The 24,653-nt window shown below is 40.8% G+C and overlaps 1 protein-coding gene across 2 annotated transcripts in view; it reads right to left on the minus strand.

Moving 5' to 3' along the window:
• The window catches only part of PRKG1 (protein kinase cGMP-dependent 1), a 1,238,678-nt gene that overhangs the window by 30,008 nt on the left and 1,184,017 nt on the right, over window positions 1–24,653 (minus strand). Inside the window, exons 1-2 of one of the 2 annotated variants that reach the window (XM_077755218.1) lie at window positions 22,293–22,349; window positions 13,121–13,217 (exon numbers count right to left, since the gene is read on the minus strand). In XM_077755218.1, coding sequence (XP_077611344.1) covers window positions 13,121–13,217; window positions 22,293–22,303 — 108 coding nt within the window. In that variant the 5' untranslated portion in view covers window positions 22,304–22,349. Of the gene's footprint in view, window positions 1–13,120; window positions 13,218–22,292; window positions 22,350–24,653 lie in introns of those variants that run through there. The other variant, XM_077755217.1, reaches the window with a different exon arrangement.

Below are 24,653 nucleotides of genomic sequence, written 5' to 3' on the forward strand. Positions count from 1 at the left end.
CACAGAAAGGGGTGAGATGCTACTTTCAACAAACTGAGGGCCCTTGCACTACACAGCTTTTACTCTCAAAATTCCTACAAAGGGAAAAAGAACAAGAAAATGCTAATACTCAATATTTTCCTCTTATTTAATTTTACAAATAATGCTGTGTGTTAGATCCAATGTTAGAAGGGGCAAAAGCTTCATTTATAGTAAAATGTTATTACCCCCATGAGGAGTATCGTGTCGCCATTCGACTGAATCCATAGGTGGGCAGAGTGGATCTAAATATGGGAATTTCTGACCCAGGTTTTGACAGTTTCTTAACTGCTGGAGCTCCAGGTGGTGCCCAAATGGCACTGACCAGAGGAAGAGGTGCAGTGGCCCCAGCGTGTTAAAGAGCTCTGAAGACACACTTGCTAGCTGTATTAGAACACAGGCTCCCTTCCTACCTGCGGCAGGCACTGGTCTTCAAAATGGCTTGTTTCCTGCTGGGCCTGATGCCCCGCTCTCACTGGGGAGTTGAGTAAGGATCAGAAAACGTTTAAAACTGGCTTAGTACCTTCATCCATTCGTCTATTTAATTCATAGTTCATTTTGCGATGAAGCTAGGTCTTCATTATTTGGGGGAGAAAATGGCTTTTTCAACTATACTGTAATTAAAATGATTTCTTAAATAGGGGCGACTGGGTAGCTCAGTTGGTTAAATGCCTGACTCTTGATGCTGGCTCAGGTCCTGATCTCATGGATTTTGGATTCAAGCCCTGTGTCCAGCTCTGTGCTGAGAGTGCAGAGTCTGCCTGGAATTTCTCTTTCTCTCTCTCTCTGTGTGCCTCCTTCACTCATGCATTCTCTCTCTCTCTCTCAAAATAAGTAATAAAAAAAACCTTTAAAATAGTTTTTTAAATTAAGGATTAAACTGACAGTATCACAAAGCTTTTTATGCAAACTTCCTCTATAACTGATGCAAACTACATTTCCACGCACGACAGGAAAAGGTGACTCCCTTAATGCCCTCAGTTAGTCAAACTAATGCCATGGAACAGAGGTGGTGAAGTGAGCTTAGGAAAGTTCATGCAGGAACCCTTGGTTTGAGTCCTGTATAGTTTGTGTTTATGATTAATTATATAACTTCTGGGCCTCAGGAAAGGCCTAACTGTATTAAGTCTAAGGGTTCCTTCCAGCTGGGCCACTCAATGCATCTGCAATTTGACATAAAGAATATGCATTTATTTTTATTTTTATTTTATTTTCTAGAGAGCAGGGGGGAGTGGCAGAGGGAGAGAATCCCAAGGAGGCTCCATGCTCAGCACAGAGACTGACGTGGGGCTTGATTCCATGACCCTGGGATCATGACCTGAGCCAAGATCAAGAGTAGAGCACTCAACCAAGCCACCCAAGTGCCCCTGGATATGCATTTTTAAAGAATGTTAACTATAATTAACCTTATGGAAATAGCCCAACAAACATGGCTAAACAGCCTGGAACAAAGGAAGAAGGGGCAATTTCCCAAGTGACACAAAGGTAAGCTTACAAAACCATGATGGTCCACTCTGGAAGCATGACCTTGAGTTTATAGGACGTACATCTTCAGCTGAGAGCTGGTTTCCTTTCTCTGTTCTCTCAATCCCATGTTACTAATTGTCAGACTATGCATTGGATCAAAATGGTGGTGACTTTCCCAAGGAGAGCACCCAGACAGGCTCTGAGGCCTAAAGAAAGCTAGGCAGGGCCCCCTGATTGTAATAGCCAGGTAGCAACAAAAGAGGAATGCCTAATATTTTCTCCAAATAAAACAGCCCACTTTTAATCACACAATCCATGTTATGTGGTCCAGCGTAAAATTATCTCTTATTTTTGGCTCTTTTTAAACCGGAAGGAAATAGCTTTCAAGTAATCCAGATAGAAAAATTCCCACAGTTAAACGACTTTTCGCACTAGTTGCTCAAAATTGTATCCCTCTCCTTTCTCTCTGCACTGCACAATAACATCATCCATGTTCTTTTCCTCAGCATCCAGACTTCAGGATGAATCATGGCATCTGGTTTATTCCAAAGGATGCACAAGGGAGGAGAGCATAAGGGACTTGTCACAGCCTGTGTGACACATATCCCGCTGACACAGAGAATGCAGAGGATGGATTATGAGTTTAAAGAGATGCCAGAGTTGAAAACCTTTTCAGATGGGAGGGACAGAGACATGACGTCGTTACACAGTTTTATGGTAGGTGATTCCACACATAAAACTCATTTCAGAAATGACCACTGGGTGATACCCAGTGGAACAAGAGAGCATAGCAAAAAGGAGCTCATTTTATCTACACATTTCCCTCTGCCATTTGCACAAGTGATAGTCAGGAGAGGGTCTCTCTTCTCTCCATCTGTGTTTTCCTTCCTGTGTTCACCTCAGCCCCTCATCGAAAACATCAGTAGTCCTATTTGCTTTGTAGCCTACCTTCAGACTTAACATCCAGTTCTAGAGCTAGTGACGAGAAATATTAGGATATATTTATATTATTAACTTCAAATTGACCAAAAGCCCAGTTAAGACTATTTTCATAGAGGAGACAGTTTTGAAAACAGACATTAAACTTTCAGTTTGGAGGAAGATCAGGAAAAGAACATCATACCTCCTATTTTTAATTACAACCTGAATAAACAGTTGGACTACTTAATAGAAGTCACTTGGAAATCAAAGAATACTTGTGATTTTTCTTATTAAGGAACTAACACTGATTCATTTTGACTAAAAACACTACCTGTATTGAATCCATATTATTTACTGAAATGTGCAATTTAAATATACCATTTTCTCATGGGTGGCTCAGTTGGTAAAGCATCCCACTTTGGCTCAGGTCATGATCTCACGGTTTGTGGGTTTGAGCCCCATACTGGGCTCTGTGCTGACAGCTCAGAGCCTGGAACCTCTCCCCCTCTCTCTGCCTCTCCTCTGCTTGTGCTGTCTCTGTCTCTCAAAAATGTTAAAGGAAATTTTCAACAAAAACACCAAATATGAGGCGCCCAGGTGGCTCAGTTGGTTAAGCGTCTGACTTTGGCTCAGGTCATGATCTCATGGTTCATGAGTTTGAACCCTGCCTGCATCAGGCTCTGTGCTGACAGCTAGCTCAGAGCCTGGATTCTGTCTTCGGATTCTGTGTCTCCGTCTCTCTTTGTCCCTTTCCTGCTCGCATGCTCTCTTTCAAAAATAAATAAAACATTAAAAAAAAAAAACCCAAAGATACCATTTTCTCTTGTGTATAGAATCTGTATAAAATAAACCTTATTTCATTTTGTAGTGATTACTAAAATTGATACTATAAACTTTAAATTATTTGTCTTCATCACATGCACAAAAACAGAGACACTGATCAATGGAATGGAACAGAGATTCTAGAAACAAACCTGTGCTTATATGGTCAGCTAATCTATCACAAATAAGGCAAGACTATACAATGGGAAAGAGACAGTCTTTTCAATAAACCATGTTGAGGAAACTGAGTAACTACATGCAGAAGAATACAACTGGATGACTTTCTCACACCATACACAAAAATCAGTGGATTAAAGGCCTAAATGTGAGACTAGAAACCATAAAACCCTTAAAAGAAAATGTAGGCAGTAATCTCTTGGACAATACCCTTAGCAAGATTTTTCTAGATAGGTTTCCTCAGGCAAGGGAAACAAAAGCAAAAATAAACTGTTGGCACTACACCAAAATAAAAAGCTTCTGCACAGTAAAGGAAACCACCAACAAAACAAAAAAGCATCCTATTGAATGGGAGAAGACAGTTGCAAATGATATATCCAATAAAGGGTTAGCATCCAAAATACACGAAGAACTTCTACAATCCAACGCTGAAAACCAAACAGTCTGATTAAAAAATGGGGAGAGAATGCAAACTTTTTTCAAAAGAAGACATACAGTGCCCAAGAGACACATGAAAAGATGCCCAACATCACTCATCATCAGGGAAGTACAAATCAAAACCACAGTGAGATACCTCCTCACACCTTTCAGAATGGCTGGTATCAAAAATGGGAAACAACAAGTGGTGATGAGGATGTGGAAAAAAAGGAACCCTCGTGCACTGCTGGTGGCAATGTGAACTGGTACAATCTGTGAAAAACAGTATGGAGGTCCCTCAAAATATTAAAAGCAGATATATAATCCAATAGTTCCACTACTGGGTATTTACCCAAAGTGAACAAAAACACTTATTCAAAAATATACATGCACACCTATGTTTACTGCAGCATTACTTACAAGAGCCAAGATACGGAAGCATCCCAAGTGTTCATCGACAGATGAATGGATAAAGAGGATGTGTGTGTATAGATGTACACACACACACACACACACACACTAGAATATTACTTGGCCATGGAAAAGAATGAGATCTTGTTACTTACTACAATGAAGGAACCTAGTGTGTCTTATGCTAAGTGAAATGAGTCACAGAGAGACAAATACCATATGATTAAACTTAAATCTAATAAAGAAAACAAGCAAACAACAATAGCAACACAGACTCTTAAATACGGAGAATGAACTAGTGGTTTCCAGAGGGGAGGTGAGCAGAAAAATTCCTTTGCCTCATCAAATTATCAAGTGTTTTCTTTCCCCAACCAATGCTTGATATCTGTGCCTAATCTCATTCGTATGTATCAAGTAGTGCTACAAACAGCAGTTTTCACACTTGCTTACACGTTTCTAAAATGATCACTAAAATATGTCACATAATTCAACTTACTCTAATACTCAAAGCCGACTTACAAGCTCAAATTTCACATAGATGAAGCTGAAACTCACAAGTTGACACTTCTATTTCTTTCATTTATTGACTCTGTGAAGCTTTAAAATGAGTGGAAATGAAACAGAGAATCACATATTCCAAATTCAACTGAGATGTGATCAGGTTAACTCATGAAAATGTCTGTGTTCTCATCATACTTTTGAGACATAAGGCATAAATAATGTCGTAATGTTCCTGTCACATACTGGAAGAATTATCAAATGGTTTATAATCAGATCTTAACGTCTTGATATATGTTATGCTCACACTTCACTCTTCCTGATATTAAATAAAATAGGGTAACTCCTTCCTCCTTGTTTTTTTACTTCAAACTTTTCACAAGATTTTGTATAAATATAATACACGTCAAACATAGTTAAGTCAGTTAAACATATATTTAATATTTTTTGCTCATGCTTACTTAATCTACAGAAATCAGTCCCATTAAACATTTAAGCTGCTCTGTACAAATGGAGGTAGAGACTGTAGCCATGGCCACACAGCAGCTCCCTTTGGCTGAGCTTATTTGATTTCTTTTGGGTATTGATGGTCTCTCTGCTCTTGCCGAGAACTTGTGAGGCAGCTGGCTGGCGTCAGGGACTAAGAACCAAGCCATCTGGTCCCCAGAAGCTCCTGATCTCAGAGTTCAATATTGAAGCTAAATTGTTGTGTATGTAAATGGCAACGAGGGATATCAATATGGGAGACAAGTATGAATCAGCAACAAATTAAATGTGTACAGTTGATGAACTACACTGAAACATACAGAATGACTTTTTCCTATTTTTCCCCCCACAAAACAAGATCAGCCATTTCATTTTAAGGGCATGACTATTTTCATTGTTACTAACATATACAAAGGGAGGGTTTTTCCTTCTAATGAATGGGATCGCTCTTTGAAAGTGTTGATGTGAAATTGTCAGGGACACAAACTACATCTTGGCACAAAGCAAACTACCTTATTCAGAAGAGAAATGACAATGTTTATTTTTGGAAGTGGCCCCACCTAAAAATAGGCTGTTGAGTCACCTTATAGTGTATTCTTTTATTCACAGGTGGTAGCTGACAGCTGAGTCTGTGTTTTATATGTTTTTAACACCTGACCTCATGCCCAAAAGTGTCCAGTGCTTTCACATCTAACCTCCTTTAAGAACAGAATACAACAATCACCCACCAATGGGCTACGGGCACCTCTCACGGCTCCCTTCACACAACCTCTGAGCAAGTCTGCCACTTGCTTCTGTGGCCTGTGAAGACATGTGGCGCTCTGTGTTGTAACCTTTGCCTTGAATGGCCTTTGCCCAGCTGTTCTCTTGAATCCCAACCTAGTCCCTAAGCCCTGGCTTGAGTCTTTGTTTTCTTGGGGCCTCTTCTACTAAATCTGCTCCAAATGGTCTCCCACCTTCTGAAATACTGAGAACCTTTCTGCATAATTTAGAAATGAATACATACTAAAGGATTTTATTGGTTACTTTTCATATGTTAGTCTTATTTTCTTATTTACGAGAAGGCAGAAAGTCCTTAAGGGCAGAAATCACTTCTGCTATTTTTCTCTCCCCCTAAAAATATTAGTGACTGTATAATAGATAAATCTTCGCTGACTGTGATATGCCCATAAATTCACTGCATTAAAAAAAATAAAAGCAAACGTATGTCACAGAAAACATAAAGGCAAGTGTGACTGAAATGTTAACTTTTGGATATTCTCTCTCATCACCAATATCTTGACTCTTGGAAAGACATGCCTAGTGCTTTTGGGATTTCCATGGATCTCTGTAGAATCACACACAGTTCTGGAGGAGAAACAAACATTTTACTTTGCTCCAGGGCACTGATTTAAAATCCTTTTAATGAGGAATATTCATTTCCACAGATAGCATATAAACTCGATAATTTCAGAAGATGCGTAAGCAAGTGATTCCTTGTAGGCACTGGGTGGACTGAACTGTGTCACACCTATTGTATCAATGTCTATTCTGAGACAGGGTGAAGTACTGCACCTCTTTACCAACATAACATCCAAAAAGAGACAGACTCCAATACGTGGGAGACTGTGGTCGGCCATCTTGCGAGACACCGTCTATTGTGACGTATTCTGTTCAATCCGTGTTTACTGAATCGGGTTTTCATTAGCTAGCTGAATGACTCATTTTCTTGGAAATCAATGCTATTTTTCACAACAAACCATGTGTGTCCAGTTATATCCTTTTGAAGAAAACCTACCATGAGGATGACCTCTTGAATAACAAACCGACTCCAGTAGGGGCGAGGGAAAGGACCGCAGGAAAATGAGGCAGACCGGGCGTTTTCAAGGAGGGCAGAGTCCCTTCTCACTCAGGTCACAGAGGGCAGAGGGTTTCCCCAGGCATCCTCTGCAGTAAATCACCGTGGCCTCAAGTGGCATTGCCACCCAGCGATCCCACAGCTATTCTATTTCACTGCCGTGGCTTGGCAGTCAGGAAGCTCTTGAAATGTTTTCGTCTAATGTGGGGCTTCCCTTTGGAGTTGAGCTGTTCTCCTTTCCTAAGGACGAAACAGAACTCTGCTGACCGAGCAATGGATTTATCGCCTAATTTCTTGCTTAATCATCTCCCAGGCTCCATTTGTTTTGCCTTGGTTGGCACAGCCCCCAGGCCCGGCCCAGTGCCAAGCAGCTGGCAAAACGGCCACAAGAGTGCCATGGCTCCTTTATGGACCTGTGACCCATATGGACTGGTGACCCGTGCGGGGCACACCCTGTGACTTCCTGCCACGTTGCCCCCTCCTGCACTGGGTCACAGATGAGAGGAGAAGTGACCTGTACAGTCCACTTGGCAACACCCAGACCCTCATTAGGCCCAGTGAGGGTTCTCTGGCTTAAGAAGGCTGTGGAGAAATGGGAGAGGATTCAGCAGACTGCACTGAAAAGGATTTCCTAGGGAGAGGTTAAGAGCTGGGGCTTTACAACTGAGAAGAGAAATGGATAAGTAAGAACAGGAGGCTTCAGGTACGCGAAGGCTCAGTGTGAGCAAGGCTGGAAATCATTTCCCGCCTCCACTCATGACCGATCCCAAAGGAAGGAGCTTTAGTGGTTTGGGGGGATTTGATAGAAGCTATTACTGGGGTCATTTGAAGACCTCAGGCTCTTTCTTACAGCTGAGAAATGTTTGTACTGTCGGGACTCGGCAGAGCAAGGGTGGAAAAAAAAAGAGTAAAATTATTCCATTCCTTTCCTTTCCTGCGGGTATAGCTGGGAATGATAGTCATTCATTCATAAAAATGCTAATGAGCATATTTTAATAATAATATAATAGCAGTAACATCACAACACTTACTGACCTATGATGTGAGATACTATTTGGGGGCTTTAACTCATTTAATGTTTGTGACCTTGTGTGGGTCATATCCTACTATTATCTTCATTCTGGAGATGGAGAAACTGAGGCTTAGGAGTTAGGGACTCCAGAGGAAATGACTGAATGTACACAGCTGCTAAAATCTGAATCCAGAGGGTCTGATTCCGGAGTTCTAGTGCTGAGCTACTATATTACAATGTCTGATTTTTTGTTTGTTTCTCCAGAGGCATTTTAACCACTGAAGTAAGAACAGCAAAAGATTCAGAGAAGAAAGAGCCTCTGAAGGTTTGACAGAAGCTGATGTGAACAGTGGATGATCACAGCATTTCTTCTATGTTTATGTCTATTACGGGTTCTGAAATTCTAGAAGAATTCTTTTTTTATTTTTAAAACAAAGGTGCACATGTGACAACACTGGTTCAATTTCATCGTGGTGGCTGCTGTTGGTGTGACAGGAATCTAAATATTTTGAGAAGCCAGAATTATAGAAAAAGCTTCAAGTTAAAAACTGGATCAGTAGTTCTAGGCAATCAGAGCAGCCCTTTTACTGACTGTAGGGTTTTAGGCTCCTTCTATGCATTGATCCTGACTTCCTTCTAGTAAAAGCGGATCACACCTCATAAAGGTAAAATTATATACTGAATGTGGACCAATTTGAAGATCAGAAAGCAGTGTTCAGATGAGAGGCTTGATTCTTTTAGTAAGGAAGTAACATCCATTAAGAAACATTTTAAACATCAGTTTGTTGACAAACGACCGTGTACTTGTTGCATTTTATAGGCGTGGACTGTAAAGCTTTGGGTTCTTTATGTAGATGCCCTAACTCTCCTGTCTTGGAAACACCACCGCCTTCAAGATGTCTTGCTCTCCTGAGCACCGACCACAGGCTGCTCATACTTTGGTTACTGGATTATTTATTCGTTCCCATGACTGTCCTTTCCAGTAAACAGAGTCCCTAGAGGCAACGGCTATTTTACTTCAGACTTTGTATGTCTCAGCAGACAACTTGCTGCATAAATATGGAATAAGAGACACAGACAGAAAACAATCTAAGAAGACAGAGATTATGTCTTCCATGTCTGTGTCCCTGTATTTTATCCACTTCTAGAGGCACTGGATTGCTGCAAAGATTAAATACCTACTATACAAAGCAAACACATCTGCACTGCCAGGTTACAAAGTCCCACTGGTGCAAATCTCTTCTGAAAAGCCAGCACCTCCTCTGACAAGAGGAAAAGTAGAGTAAATAGGAACGTGACCATAGAGCAATGGGACTAATTTTCATCTGTGGTTGTGAAAGCATTCTCCTCATTTTGCAGTCATACCTTGTAAATTAAGAGGATTACCAAGGTATCTTCTGCTTTAATGAGTAAATCGTCTATAAAAAAGCAGGGGTTCTTTTGCTCAAAGAACTTATAAACAGAATGTGGTCTTCTGGAAGATAAACAGGCAGCGCTGAACAAACGAGAAAGCCCATTCTTCAAAATAAAAATAAATTGGTGGGGAAATATGTTTTTTGACCTATAACCGAAAGGAAAGCAGAATGGATGAATTCCCAAAGGGAATAGCTAGCAACGGGACATGTCTGATATTCAACTCATTAAAATCGGTTATGCTAAAGGTATTTGCGAAAAGGATTTAATAGCTTTAGAGCAGAATTCTCATTCACATAAGACTAATTTCTTCAAGCTTCTGGCCTCATCACTGAGCAAATACTCGAGTTTCTGTTAGGCGCTGAAATCATGCTCTGCTCTACAAAAGTTGGCAATAAACTATTTAGCAGTTCTCCTGCCTGAAATCTCCTCCTGCATTTAAATTCATCTAAATTGATACAAATAATAAAAATTAAGAAATGCTAAGACGGCTTTGAAGAGTGTGTCATTATGCAAAATAACACGAACCTAATCTGTGTTTCAAATAAGAAAACTCCTTAGTTGTACCAGGAAATGGGGTTCAAAAATTCAAATTTAATTCTTTATACTCAGTTTAAGAGTTTCTAGTTTTATAATCTATTCCTGGGAAAAAATTTTAGATATTATTATGAAATTAAAGTGTAATGTGGTATATTTTTTATCTTGTTGTTTACCTGATCAACATCATCGCAGAACTAAGGACTGGTGGGTTCAAGATATCCACTTTACTTACTTGGTACAGTCCTGTGAATATACATATGTGAAATCAATCCATCTGAAGGCAGTACTGCTTACACATACCGCTCTGTAATACTGATAACATTTTCCTGCAGACGTCATTCTCAGGAGGGAGTGAACAGTTCTATAATCCCGACAGGACTGGGCCCTGCCTTCTCCTCCTAACTGTGAATGGTGTGGGTACAGCTCTAAAGATTCACTACTGTCTCCTGAGCCAGTGTTCACAGTGATTCACCACACGCTATGACAACAGTGTGTGTAATTACAGTCAAAGCATTGAGGCCAAACTCCTAATTCTGGCTTCGCCGAATACATGTACAAAATGAACAATCCCAGAGAAGACTATTTTCCATACCCAGTAGCTAATATTACCAGGCGGTGAGTAGGCAGCAGATCGTCGGGAAATAGCGATTGCCCAAATGGCTAGTCCACACTGAATAGTGAAGGCAGTCTGGGTATTCAGATGTTCACACCAGTCGCTCCCTGGTGGTCTAGTGGTTAGGATTCGGCGCTCTCTCAGATGTTCACACGGTATTTGTGGGGTGGGGGATACAAAATCACCCAAGATGATCAGGTCATTTCAGAGGTTAAAAACATGTGCCTCTTTTCTCATGTCCGTGGTTGTGAAAAGGGGCCTGTTATGGGTTTACTATTTACGGGCATATCTAACATTTTTATAAATGGGCTCCAACTAAAATGAATTCCTGAGGTTATGGTTTTCATTAGTCTATAAACATCTGTGTAGAGGAGTAAAATATAATTATCTATGAGAAGAAAATTAGGATGAACTACACCTGTCTCTCCTGGGATGCAGTGTGTGTGTGTGTGTGTGTGTGTGTGTGTGTGTGTGTGTGTACACCTTCCCTAATTTTCTGGTTAGTTGTGCTTCCTCAAACATTGGTGAGGGAGCTTTCTAGAGGTTTTCTACTGTCAGCTTGGCATTTTATTGCTTAAATTAAAAACCAGCTTAAAGTGGTTTCAGTGTCTATGAACAATTTTTTCAGTATTTCAAAAATTCTAAGTAAACTCCTTTATTTCCTAAAATATCTTACTGGTAACTTAAAGGTCCCAACTTGACATTCTCAGACTTCCGAGAGTTCACAAATTTATAATGTAAATTTTCTTGGTCAACTAAAACAATAATTTGATTGTCCGCAGTCTTTGAAAAACTGTATTTAAGAACAAGTCAGAAAATCGAACTCTAGGGAGTCCTATCCTTTTTAGTGCCTCATTTAGAAAGGGACTGAGACCTGCACACCTTGGTAAATAAACACACCAGACCATAAGCTCTTCCTGGCAGGGAGCTCTACCCCCTGACCTGTTTACATGTCTCAACATCCCCAGTAAAAGAGAACACCAGTAATAAAGCTTCACTAGTTCTATGAATGGTTATATTTTGTCGCAAAATTGAAGTTCCTGAAAAAGAAATCTATGACTGCGTTAACCGGCAGAATTCAGAAAAAACAAGTGTTGCTAGGCCCTTAGTTTGTATTCTCGTAACCTAAAATCGCACCATGAATCAACAGTCAAGTCAGAAGCGTATAACTGTGGTACCTCCAACCAGTGCTAATTGAAGCATAAGGCAAGTTCAATGAAACGCTTTATGGCTCGAAAGTTACCTTGTCTAATGTTTAAGTAAATAACATTTTTCCCGCCTGTCAAAGCCAGAAATCCCAACTGCAGCGCAAAGGGACAAATGCCAGAGACAGCGCTAGGTCAGTGTACTTTTATGGAAGGGGATTCTAGTCCCCTGATGGCAACAGAGACTGTTTACCACACTGTACGGGGAGTTCCTAACATACTGTACTGGCGACTGGTGTCACGGGTTCCTCCTCGTTCAGCAGAGCCGTGAAAAGTAATCTGCCTTCCCCAACAGGCTTTATATCCATGTAGGCTTGGAATGCACCAACTCACGCACTCACCAGAATACTGTTTTTTTTTTTTTTTTTTTTCTGGTTTATGTTGGAATATGCCAGTTCTTAAATGTGTATTTCAAAGGCACAACAGAATACGCTTTCCATTTGGTTCACATCACATTCATGCAATGTGTTTAATGAATACACTTGCACCAACATGTCTTTATCATCCTAACGCTTATCTGTAGGACATACATGGGTGTGAAATATTCAAACCGTGTTATCTGATTATATAAAACATCATCACTATAATCTAACTAGGTGCTTGCAAATACAGAATCGCAGAATGACTACATTATTTACGTGATTTTTAAAGTCTTAAAGCAGTGGTAAAGACCTTCAATTAAATAGACAGATGATCGATAGATTTTACTCATTTATTTCCTTCCTTAGTTCTGAGCACTGCTCACTCAATCATGCACCCTATCTACAATAATTACAATATAAATTTAAATATACATAAAGGAAGTCAAACATGCATGCATGTATCATATATTACATATATATACATACACATAACACATATATATGTATATATTCCATTTTCCTCTATATTTAAATTTACACACTCACTGAGGTTGTCGGTAGGGCACATGACTCAGTCGGTGAGCCCCACTCAGAACTAAGGAAGCAGAGGTCACAGAATATCAGCTGGGTAAAAAGTGCTTTATGGCTCCTCTTACGTCAACGTGTTTAGCTCTCATTTCCTAGGAACAGGTTTTGCTAAAAGAGTGGGTTGTCGACTTCATTGCTAGTTTATGGCTACATCGCATGCAGCTCACTTTAACCACTGCACCCTCGGATGTGCTGACGTCAACGCATTTGGCCGTGATTCGAGAACAACCATAATGAACGAGGAGAAAGCAGAGCAAAGACCAATCTTAATAGAGGGGGACAGACCCAGGAGGGATAGGGGCTCCCAGGAGCATGTAAAGAAGAGTCACCTACCAGCTCCACTCGTCCGAAGCCCCCGACTCCAAGGGTGTCGATGATGTTGAAGTCAGACAGCTTCAGGTTGGCGAAGAAAGCAGCTTCGGCTTCATATCTGGATTTTTTGATGCGAAAAAACGGAAATTTCTTAGAGGCGCAAACGCGAGAACCGCACACGACCGCCCCGGGAGGACAGGACGCTGGCACAGGGTTTACCTGTTCAGAATCCATCTCTGCCCTCAGAGTCTGGGTGTCCTCACCATCGTTAAGTTTTCTGGTCCCAGTTGGGCAGAATAATCAAGACCTGAACTTGCTGGGCAGAGGAGAAGGAGACCAGTTACCCGGTGCCTGCCTGTCATGTGACTGGTCAGTCCAGTTACGGCTCAGAGTCACATCGCAGCGCTTTCCTGCGCGTCTTCCTGTGAGCACGGATGGGTGGGGTGGTTTGGTTTGGGCTCTGCTTTGGGATTTTTTGTTTTGCTGGGTTCTGTTTTGGCCCTCCCGCTGCGGGACGGCAGTTTCTCATTAGGTGCCTTTGTCCACAGGCTGCCAGGGGCTCCTGCAAGTATTTACTGAAAGCGGCCAGATCACCCAGGTCTCTGGAGCGACATCACAGCCAGGGTTTAGGAAAACAGATCCGGAATGCTGAGGACGGGGGTGCCAAGGTCTGAAATGGAGGGTTTCGGAAGCACATTCCCATTCCTAAACAGTATCCTCCTCCGTTTATGTGTCGCCACGGCCTCTCAGCCGGGGACTCCCCAGTGCCTTTATCTTTGCTAGTTCCTTATATGAGAGGAGAAGCGAGGGCTGTGCTCCCAAAGTCTGTGCCCCGAGCAGATCTGACCCACGCGAATGGCCAGAATAAGCTTCCCCTGATGAGACGCTCAAAATATCTTGTTAAAGGCCCTACTATTTTTAGAAAGGGCAGGAAGGCATAAGAGTAATGTCACTAATGTCTCTCACTGATGTCAGGTCAGGGACTAATTCAGCTGTCTCAGAAATCAAGTATTTGCATAGCTATGCATAACCCGTGACCTTCGGCCAGGCGGTACCTGATTCGGCCCATGCTATGATTCGGCCCATGCTATAGATAGACATGATGATATACCTTTGAGATGATGACACGGACACTGCTCGTTTCTGTCAGTTTTTGGATACAGCCCCCCAAAGACATATTTGGCATTAAGCCATGTAACACTTTAGCTATTCCTTTGTAATCGAACACGCATTAGACTCTCCGCTTGGGAGGAACGATTCTAGGTGACACGTTCATGTTCTCCAATCTACAACCACAGTCCCAGATTTGAACAATTCTTGACAGACTCTCAAGACAACCTGTTTCTCATGACTGTCTGGTTATGTGAACTCACTTCCCTCTAATAAACCCCATAGACCATGCCGCTGGCCAGTCCTGACAGCATCTGTAGACTTCTCTCATTATCTACACAACCAGGAGATCCACTTCACAGTTCAAGGGATGGTTTACTAAAATGGACATAAGCAGCAAATGGGCATGTCTAGCATTCCAGTGGGCCCACTACTTCTGGAAAATTACAACTCCCTCCCATTTAAAGGGCTGAGTTCACTTCAACAGGTGCTTTATAAGGACATCTGTTGGGATCAGACTCCGTGACAGTTTCTATGTGGTCAAGCACTTCCTGGCAGTCCAGAGAGTCAGATTCTTGATGAGACTCTTTTTGATAACATCCTATGTCCTTGCTGGATTTAGAGACCTCAGATACAAAGAAGGTAAACTCAGACTATTTTGACACCATTTGATATATTTACAGTGGTGCGGTGTTCTCATAGCTCCTGAAGATACTCCCTAACTCCTACACTTGGGATCTGTAAAGTTAGGCTAGTGACACATCCACACAGGTGACCTTCAGCCCTTTATTGCACACTGGAGCCTCCTGACACCTGTCAGAAACCCCTTCATTTGGGTCCTGCCACAGACTGAGTCAATCAGAAATCTGTGGACACAGGACCCAAATATCCATATATATTTTTAAAGCTCCCTCAGTGATTCTGATGTACAGCAAGAGTTGAGAACTATAGCTGCAACCAAGAAGCCTCAGGAACTGCAGAAACCACAGGAGCATTTGGATTAAAATGGTGCTGCGAACTCAGTGGCTGCCCGAGGAGTCTGAGGGTGATGCATTCATGCCCAGAGTGTTGGGGCCTCTCACAACATGGTCTGGCCTCCTGCCCTTGGATCCTAGACCCACTGAAATGACCACTAGTTCTGTAATGGCTAACACAGCTTAAAAAAAAAAAAAAAAAGCATCATTCCTAAAACACATACACACACACAAAGAACAGAGAATGCTGAAGTCATAAGGTGGCTATTTCGTGTTGGCATTTCTAAGCAAAATCCTCTTGACTTTTATTGTTTATATTTCCTATCTAATTAATTACTGATGGTATTTTCATTAACGGGATGGACGGATTAAATCTCATGTTAAATAGTAGGTATTTTCTCTGTAGCCATTATAATCCACTTAAACATACACTGCTCCACAAAGTGAAAACACAATGATCATTACATAAAATATTTTGTGTTTTAATGAAAAGAGATTGGTAACACTGTAATTATACTTTGGTTATCTTTGCTAATATTGCTTGGTTACTTTTTAAAATAATACCTAGTGGGGTGATTTTATCTAGTGGTTGGTGAGATACATTTTGAGGGGCCTTTAGATAATGTGTTCCTGATGTTCTATTCCACTCTATTCATGCCGGGTTCTGATTCTCAGGGAAGCTGAACAATGTGGGAATGTTATCATAGTGTTTTTTACCCCCATTTCCCGCCAAGGAAATATTAGCTGCTTAATATTCTATATGTATTTATTTTTCATTCAGATTACTCTTTATGGACAAGAGTTACATCTTCATCACAGAGACCCTGTATTCTTTTCTGAATTCGTAAGTTTTTGGATTAATAACTTCTTTTTTACTGTGGAAATCACTATTAGAAGTGACCTCTATAAAAACATTAGACTATAGAGTGCCTGGGTGACTTAGCTGGTTAAGAGTCTGACTTTAGCTCAGATCATGATTTCGTGGTTTGTGGGTTTGCGCCCTGCATTGGGCTCTATGCTGACAGCTCGAAGCCTGGAGTCTGCTTCCGATTCTGTGTCTCCCCCTCTCTCTGTCCCTCCCCCACTCATGTTCTGTCTCTCTCTCGCTCTGTCTCAAAAGTAAACATTAAAAAAAAATTTAAAGTTAAATTATAGATGATTTCACTTCTTTGGGTAACTACTCTTGCTCATAACTTGGGAGAAATATTTTCATTCTTTCCTTTTACTCAGGGATTCCTTGAAGATAATTTGAATCCATCAATTCTGTCCTGCTTGTTAAAGAGTTGGTAAAAGTTTGAGTGGGAAAGGAGACTAAAGGAATTGGTGAAAGCAATGGTTGTGGTTCTGTTAACCAAATGTCTTTTGCCTGAAGGAGGTCGGTGTGGAACCCCAGTTCCTAATGGGATACTGATCCAAAGAACGAGGCCCAACTTTGTACAATTCTAAAATTCGTCTGTGCAGCAGTGTTTATGAAAGGGGTGACTGCCAAATGCTAGGGGGAAGTTCACATCAGTAAGACATAAAGTTCTCAATGTTTGGTTGCCTAACATCTAAAAAGGCATACAAAGTCTCTTTTCTAATGGTCTTCAACTTGGTTTGAGATACTAATTTTTCAAAAGGATATTGTTATGATTATTTTAGTATGGGGTGTAGGCTATGCATTCTCAGTAAAGTACACATAGCAACATACCTTTTATGCATATGTCAGGGAGCTTACAAACCCCTAAGACACAAATAACTATACAACAAGAAATGAATTGTGTTGGGTGAAGGAGACAGAGATAACAAACCATTTCTCAGACAGTCTTGACCCTAACATTCAGCTGGGGCTCTGGGTGATTAGAATCCACAGACAACTGCTGATTTGTACAGGGTACTATTTAAATAGTGAATACCAAACTTTTTCTTACAAAAAGAACTGATAAAAAGGAACACAGCTGCCTATATGTTCACCTCTTCTTTTCATTTCTGCCTATATACCAAGGAAGTTCCAAAAGCAATGAAAATGTAAAGCAGCAGGTATAAAACTGATAAGACCAAGGCATAGATGCATAGTCTAGAAACACAATTCCAGAAGAATCTCAACCTCTCTCTGTATGTATAGAAAACTACATATATTTACAGTAGTATGTTCACTTACCTTAGGAAATATATAATAACTGTTTTTATTTCCCTATCTCTTCCAGTATTACCAGCTTTCCACAAAGCCATAGAGTAAGAATCCAGTGTCCTCCATTATTTACATTTGTTTTTCCATCATTGCCATATGCTCATGAATTAATTCTGCCATCATCTCAAAATACCAGAATTGGGCTCTATCCCTTATGACTGCCTATTGTTGTGAAGAAGTAAACCAACTGCTCTCTTTCCTCTCTCAGAAATCAAGTATGAGGATTCTACCCAGTAGAAAATGTGTGGAATTAAAAATTCTATGTTTATTGTGATATTAGAACAACAGTAATAGCTCAGCATTATTTTACAAAGCAGACAATATTACGAGTATTTTTAAAGTAAGCCTCTAGGATTCAAAGAAACCTAACAATAGTTCTGGATGGGTTACAAAAGCCACTAATTAAGAATCAGGAGAACAAAAGGCTAATGTGGCCCTATCTGCATCAGCTCCACTAATCTATAACCCACACTGCTTCAGAAGTCTACTTTAAGAGTCTCCATGGAAAACCAAATAAAGTCTAAGGATCTTCTAATCCACATGCAAATTAAGTACCAAGGCTTTGCCTGAATTCAACTGCTATTGGGTATATTTTGTTTCTTGTTGAGTTTCATTTTCTCACATCTTGGGAAATCTATAAAAATGAAATGTTTCAGTAAATACACTGACTCTCACCTAGAACTAAGTTTCTTATTCCATAACTTCACTAGGCAAGCTGAGATTCAATCAGACAATGTCTACCTCAGACTTAAAAATAACAAGAGAGCACTGTAGCATACTGACAAAAGTTAATGACTTGTGGTTCTGGCTCTGCCAATGTCTTTGTACTTCCAAGTCCTGATTTCTTCCACATTTAGGCCTTTCTGGGAGTATCAACTGATATACACTTAATAAAGACAAATTTTGTAGTTTGTCAGAATCTTTACTTAAATGTTCAGATAAATGCCTAGGAATCATTTTTTTTTTAAATATGTAATCAAAGAGCACTGCAATCTATAAATATCTACAGAAATAATTAAACAAGGGGTAAGAACTTTCAGAAAGTGAGCCTTACACACAAAAGTATACCTGGTGTATGATATAACCAAAATATAATGCTGGTCGTATAATGAATGAACACTTAATTTGGTATGCAGAATTTATGCAGTAATAGTTACTGATTTCACAAAGCTTGGTTCACTGAATAATTTGTAGGTCTGATAAAATAAATAGAAATTCAGCCAGAAAAGTCACTTTATAGAGAGAAAGTAGAACTGGATGAAAATGGAAAGTAGAAACTGGATGAATGACATTACACATTTAACACAAAATTGATTTGAGCTCAGACTACACTGCTACATTTGTACATGTAAAAACAGTAGGTACCTGTCCTTATTTCCCTGATTCTCAAGTGTTTGGCGTGAAATAAGCTTAGCCACCAAAATAAAAATGAACAGTCTTTCTCAAGTCTAAAATCAAGCCATCAAACATCTCTTATTAATTTAATTCCTTATTAAAAGTCTCATTGATAACTAAACTTTATTTTTTTAAAATATTTTTATTTATTTCTAGGAGAGAGAGAGAGACAGCGTGAGCAGGGGAGGGTCAGAGACAGAGGGAGACACAGACTCCAAAACAGGCTCCAGGCTCTGAGCTGGCAGTCAGCACAGAGCCTGACGCGGGGCTCGAACCCACGAACCGCGAGATCATGACCTAAGCGAAAGTCGGACGCTTAACTGACTAAGCCACCTAGGGGCCATGATAACTAAACTTTAAAAGTGGAATCTTCTGACTTCATTGGAAAACCAACTGAAAACCATTTTATAGCTCACGTTTGAACAGGGAGTTATTTCCGGCTGAAAGAATCATGCTTTTCAAATAAACATTTTACAAGAGTCCCTGTCAACATAAGAAACCTGATTCCTAAAATCCTAAAGAAAAGGGATGCTTTCTCACATATGTGGCCCCAAGGCACATAGGTAGGGTCACTGGTAGAGTCACTATTCCGCCAGCAGTAGAGGCAAAAACTTAAAGAAGGAAAAAGTTTAACAGTAACTTAATGAATAGCAAGTATTTCATTATGTCAGTTTTCTCCAGAAAGTGTAATCTCGTCTTCAGGGAATCTGAGATAACATTAGTTTGCTCTCTACATTTCAGAAATGGTGGTTTTCAGGAACACAGGCTTCCCCCCCCCTCCCCTTTTTCGAGTCCTGGAAGAGTTCCACTTATTTTTCACACACATTCCCTTGAGGAGATACGGCCAACAGGAATACACAGGAAGATTGCATTTCTCATATCTGCTGCATAATGATAGTAATGCAAATATTCTCTATTTAGAAAGCGCTTTCTTCCAAGAACTCTAAACTTCTCTCATTTAATTTATTCTCCTTGATTCTCGGTGAGGATGGGATAACAAATAGTTTTACTTCTATTTTGCCATGGGGTGGACCAGCGGTTGATAAGTGGTTGGTTTCAGTAATAAACAGCAGAAGTAGAGCTAGACCCCATGTGTGAGTGTCACATCATGGCATATTTACACCTGCTCCAAAAAGTTTAATTTCCTTTTAAACAAGATAGTAGAGAATCAGCATCAGAGGTCCTTTCATCTCAGAGTTTGAAGATACTAACGTGGTTCAAAATCCTGACCAACACTAGGGAGCCCACCTAACCCAACCTCTGCATTTTTAAAAAATAAAAAACTAAGCCCAGAGATGATAAGTGACTAAGCCAAGGTCACAAAGACTCAGGCATATGGGCCAGGCATTTGGACTTGTGGTCGTTTTACAATCTGATGGTACGTTTGCACCTTTTCTAATATTCTGATACTGGAAAAACAAAGCCAAGCATAAAACTTGAAGTATATTTAAGTAATACGGTATTTTATTACACATTTGCATGCAGAGTGTGACTCCTACGGCTAAGCTCCTACGCCTTCTTGCCTACGACGTGGCAATGCACGGAGGAGCTCCAGTCAGATAAAAGGATCCAGAATGAGTGCACGTTAAAGCCTACAAGATTTTTTAAACATTAAAACATCGGAGCAGCATTTGCCAAGGATGAATGAGGATATGCTACCCACTGTTAGCTCAAAATGTGTTGGCCAATATGGACTTTTAGATTCAGTTTTGAAATTCTTTTCCCATAGTCTGAAATGAATTTACTTTTTCTAAAATAAATACCTAAATAAATATATATTGCCGTCAAAAAAAGTGGGAAGAAAGGAATTGATTTTTCCACTAGTGCTGTTCATTTCTCTACAACAGAAAGTTAATAAACATATCCACGATTATTATTTTGCTCTAGAAAATACAGATGATTGCAAACAAAGGCAGGCATGCAATCTCAACTTTATTTGTGCCAGAGTAGATATTTCCTTCATGTAAATGGACGGCCATCAGGGGCTAGTTGTTTCAGGAAGTTCTCTCTCATTGTCGGAGGGCAGAGTGATTTCTTTCACCTACAACTACATCTTAGAATCTCAACCAGAGTCTTTATGACTATAGACCAGGGTGGTCCAGAATGGCACGACATGCTTCCCAAGGTGGGGAGGTGAGGTGCACCCTTCTACCTCCATTTTCCAATAACTCAAGCGTCTGGGAAGTACCCCTCATTCTCATCTTCTTGCTCCCCCCCCCCCAAGAAAATACCCAAATATGAAAATATGGCAAAACTCATTCCATTTCGCTGGGGACTCTTGGCCATGACCTACATTTCTAAAGAAAAGATGGGTAAGGACAGCCTGAGTTTCCCCCTGAAATAGATAAATCTCTTTCCTACCCCAAGACTTTTCCTATTGATCATGTTCAATATATGGGTGAAAATATTGAAAGAAATAAGGGAAAGTTTCATCTTAATCTTAAAATTAGTCTCAATCATAATCTTAAGGGAATGAGTCTGAGAGGACTGTGTGGGGCACAGAAGGATTAGGGCTCAAATAAACACTAGGGTACAGCTTTCATTTCTGGACTCTCATTCATATGTTTCCCCTTTGTTCCTGAAGGACTCTGTGTGAACTTAGGGCCAAGGGACATGTGGTCATGATCATAGTGGGCCAAAGACTGTAAAGACAGTAAAATGCAGTGTGTGGCAAGAAGACTGTGGCCAATGCCCCCCACCCTCCCGCCGCAGCTCAGGGTTCTAGGGATACAATAAAGGAAGTGGCCTGGGATCGGCCTAGCACTAACCTAAACAAGAGTTCTTCTTTTCTGTAAAATGAAGGGTTTGCACTAGACAGGTCAATGAGGCTCACTTGCAGCTTGATGGTTCTGGAATCCCAAATGCCTGAGACAGACACTTTGCAGGAAGTCCGGATATCCACAGCTTCCCTTTACCTCCTTTGGGGCCCTCTTCCCCAACCGTCCTCCAATCTGTGTCTCCTGAAGCTACTATATCAGAAAATACTACCAGAGCCCTTCATTTAAGGGAGTCTTGCTTTCAGCTTCTCATTATGCAAATGAGACAAACAGGAGACCCCCCTCCCCCCCAACAATGCGCCGCCAAGGCAGCAGTGGGAAAGGTATGTTTTGATGTCCGAAATAAAACTATAAATGCATTGCAGCACAGACTGTAATACACCTGAGGCTCCCTCCCACCCAGGATTCATATCAGAATTACGGCTGAGTTAAAAACAGAGTTGATAAAATCTTGGGATATGGGGCCAGGCTACAATATTTTAAAATCAGTTTTATAGGTAAGTCTATACAAGGGTACCTGGTGGCTCAGTTGGTTAAGCGGCCGATTTCGGCGCAGGTCATGGTCTCATGGTTCGTGCGTTCGAGCTCAGAGCCTGGAGCCTGCTTTCGATTCCTTGTCTCCCTCGCTCTCTGCCCCTCCCCCACTCACACTCTGTCTCAAAAATAAACACTTAAAAAATGAATAGGTAAGTCTATACAGATGTCAATTACCAAAGTAATGATCATATTGAGATAGCAGCAAGCCCCCAGTGGAAAGCACTACGTACCTGGGGCACATTCCCTGGGCCGTTATTGTTAAGGCCCTTCTCTCGCCCAGCAGACCCAAGATGCGGCAGCGTTGAGCCCCAAATGTGAGCACAGAGAGACTTAAAACGGAGGACCGGGCTCCAAAAAGCACCAATGAACTGCTGGAATTGTCTGCCGGTGTCAGCCAATCAGAGTAAGGCCCTTCCAACCAATCAGGATGAGGCATTTTTTTTCCTTCCCCTCATTAGCATACTGGACCTGAGTGGGCACCTGAGAGCCAACTTCCTCTCTGTAAGCGGGGCGTCGTCACTCTTGGTTGGGGCGTACCTCCCTTCCACTTGAGCTGGAACCCCAGTAAAACCTTGCCTGTGACTTTGGGATTTAGTCATGCCTGATTTCTCTGTTGTGTGGCCTAGGAACCCGACTCTGGTAACAACATGTACGTTTCAGGAACGACTTGTGTTCATGTTATGTGTATGTGGCAGACACCAGTCACATAGTCTACAGATAGGTATCACATGGATGTGTCTCAAGGTCTAAATAGTTATTCTTTGAGAATACGGGAAAGCCTGTAAATCTTTTTCTCAGTAGAGAAAGTATTAAGTCAAAAATACATAAATGAAGCAAAAATTGTGCCATATGAAGTTGCTTAGTAATAGTAACGGTGCATTTTTGAATGACCTCAGTCTCAGAAAAAGCCACATGTTTGGTATCAAATCACTGGTGTCTGGATGCCAAACTGGGCATCGTTCTCTGCTGCAGCCAATACAGCTGAATGCTAAAAGCAGTGCTTGGGGCTTTACAATGTTTTTTTAAAACTGATATCCATATTTTATTAAAATTTCCTCAGTTTTTACCTAATGTCCCTCTTCTGTTCTAGCATTCATTCCCGGCTGCTGTATTACATGTAGGTGCCCTATCTCTTCAGAGGCCCTTTGGCTGACACAGCTTCTCAGACCTCCCTTATTGATGATGACCCTGACCCTATGGAGGCACACTCTGTCAGGTGTTTTGTGGAATGTCTCTCAATTGGGGTTTATCGGTTATTTTCTTATGGCATTGCCCGGGTTATGAGTTTTTTTGGAGGAAGTAAAGTGCTATTTTCCTCACATGATAGCAAGGATACATACTATTGATAGGACTTATCATAGACGGTGCAAACCTTGATCATCTGGCTCAGATAGTCATTCTGTAGTTTTAACACAGTGCGTCATTATAGCAACTGACAGATGCGAAATGAGCTTTATTAACGAGCTCCCTAATCTTTACCTTAGAAATGTGTCCCCCTCAAGATCGGGTAAGCTCATAAAGGCATCGCACGTTTCCATACTACCGAGCTTTCTGCACAACAATGCAAAAGGGTCACAATAAAATACACTGCTTAGGATTTGCGCCTATAGCTACAATGTCAGAAACTGGTACTCTCCCACACGTTTTTACACAAATCATAGGAGTGCAGAGAGAATGGCGATGAGGGAAGAACTGAATACCCTCAAATTTGCCTGCCTCTTTTCTTATCTACAACTATACCAAATTATTACCATAATTGTTTCTCTGAGTACACATCTCATTTGTTGTGGACGTTCTGAACTTATTTCTAATCACATTTCATTTCAGTTGGACTGTTGATTTAAATAAATTCTGTTACGACACAAACTGACCTTCACTTCTGGGTTAGCCCATATCGGTAATTTTTCTGTGCTTGTAACAACGGTTTTTGAAGAGGAATAGGCACTAAAAGGTTGCAGAGATGAGCGATTCTGTTAGAGTATTAACTGAATTCTCCCAATATTAGGTTAAGAGTACTTTTTTCTGTGTACATATAATAAAAGTGATGCATTTATCTTACCACTTCATAAATCTCCTGGCTCCATGTGTGTGTAAGGCCTACTGAATAGCACTAACCCATTTTCTCCCTTTTTAAATGATTAGTAAATAATAGGGAATAAAATGAAGCAAATTGGGAGGGGTTTTCAGACCTATTATGGTTATTCTTTGTATTACCATACATCTCATACCATACTTTGTATGAGAACGTTTTTTTTTTTTTCCTGATGTGTGGCTTCTTTTCTTTATAGATTTTCCATGGAGAGTGACGATTTGTCTCAACCCTTTTCTCAATTCTCTTTTTGTGACCTCCTTTTCCTCATCCAAGTTACTACCAGATCCATAACTACCAGATTTACATGGTTTGGTTGATCAATCCGGATTTGCAAGAGCTTGTGCGCTAGAACACACCATGTTTGTGATGATGGCATCGTCCTGACTTGCTGCTGTTCTTTGCCAGGAGGCAGTGTGGATGCTGGGGTCCGTCTGATGCTTGCAGAGAACACACAGTACCTGACTCGGTTCTCAGTCTGATTTATGCTCGTCTGGCTTGC

Source organism: Crocuta crocuta, unplaced genomic scaffold, assembly GCF_008692635.1.
Source record: "Crocuta crocuta isolate KB4526 unplaced genomic scaffold, BGI_CrCroc_1.0 scaffold2, whole genome shotgun sequence".
Lineage (NCBI taxonomy): Eukaryota > Metazoa > Chordata > Mammalia > Carnivora > Hyaenidae > Crocuta > Crocuta crocuta.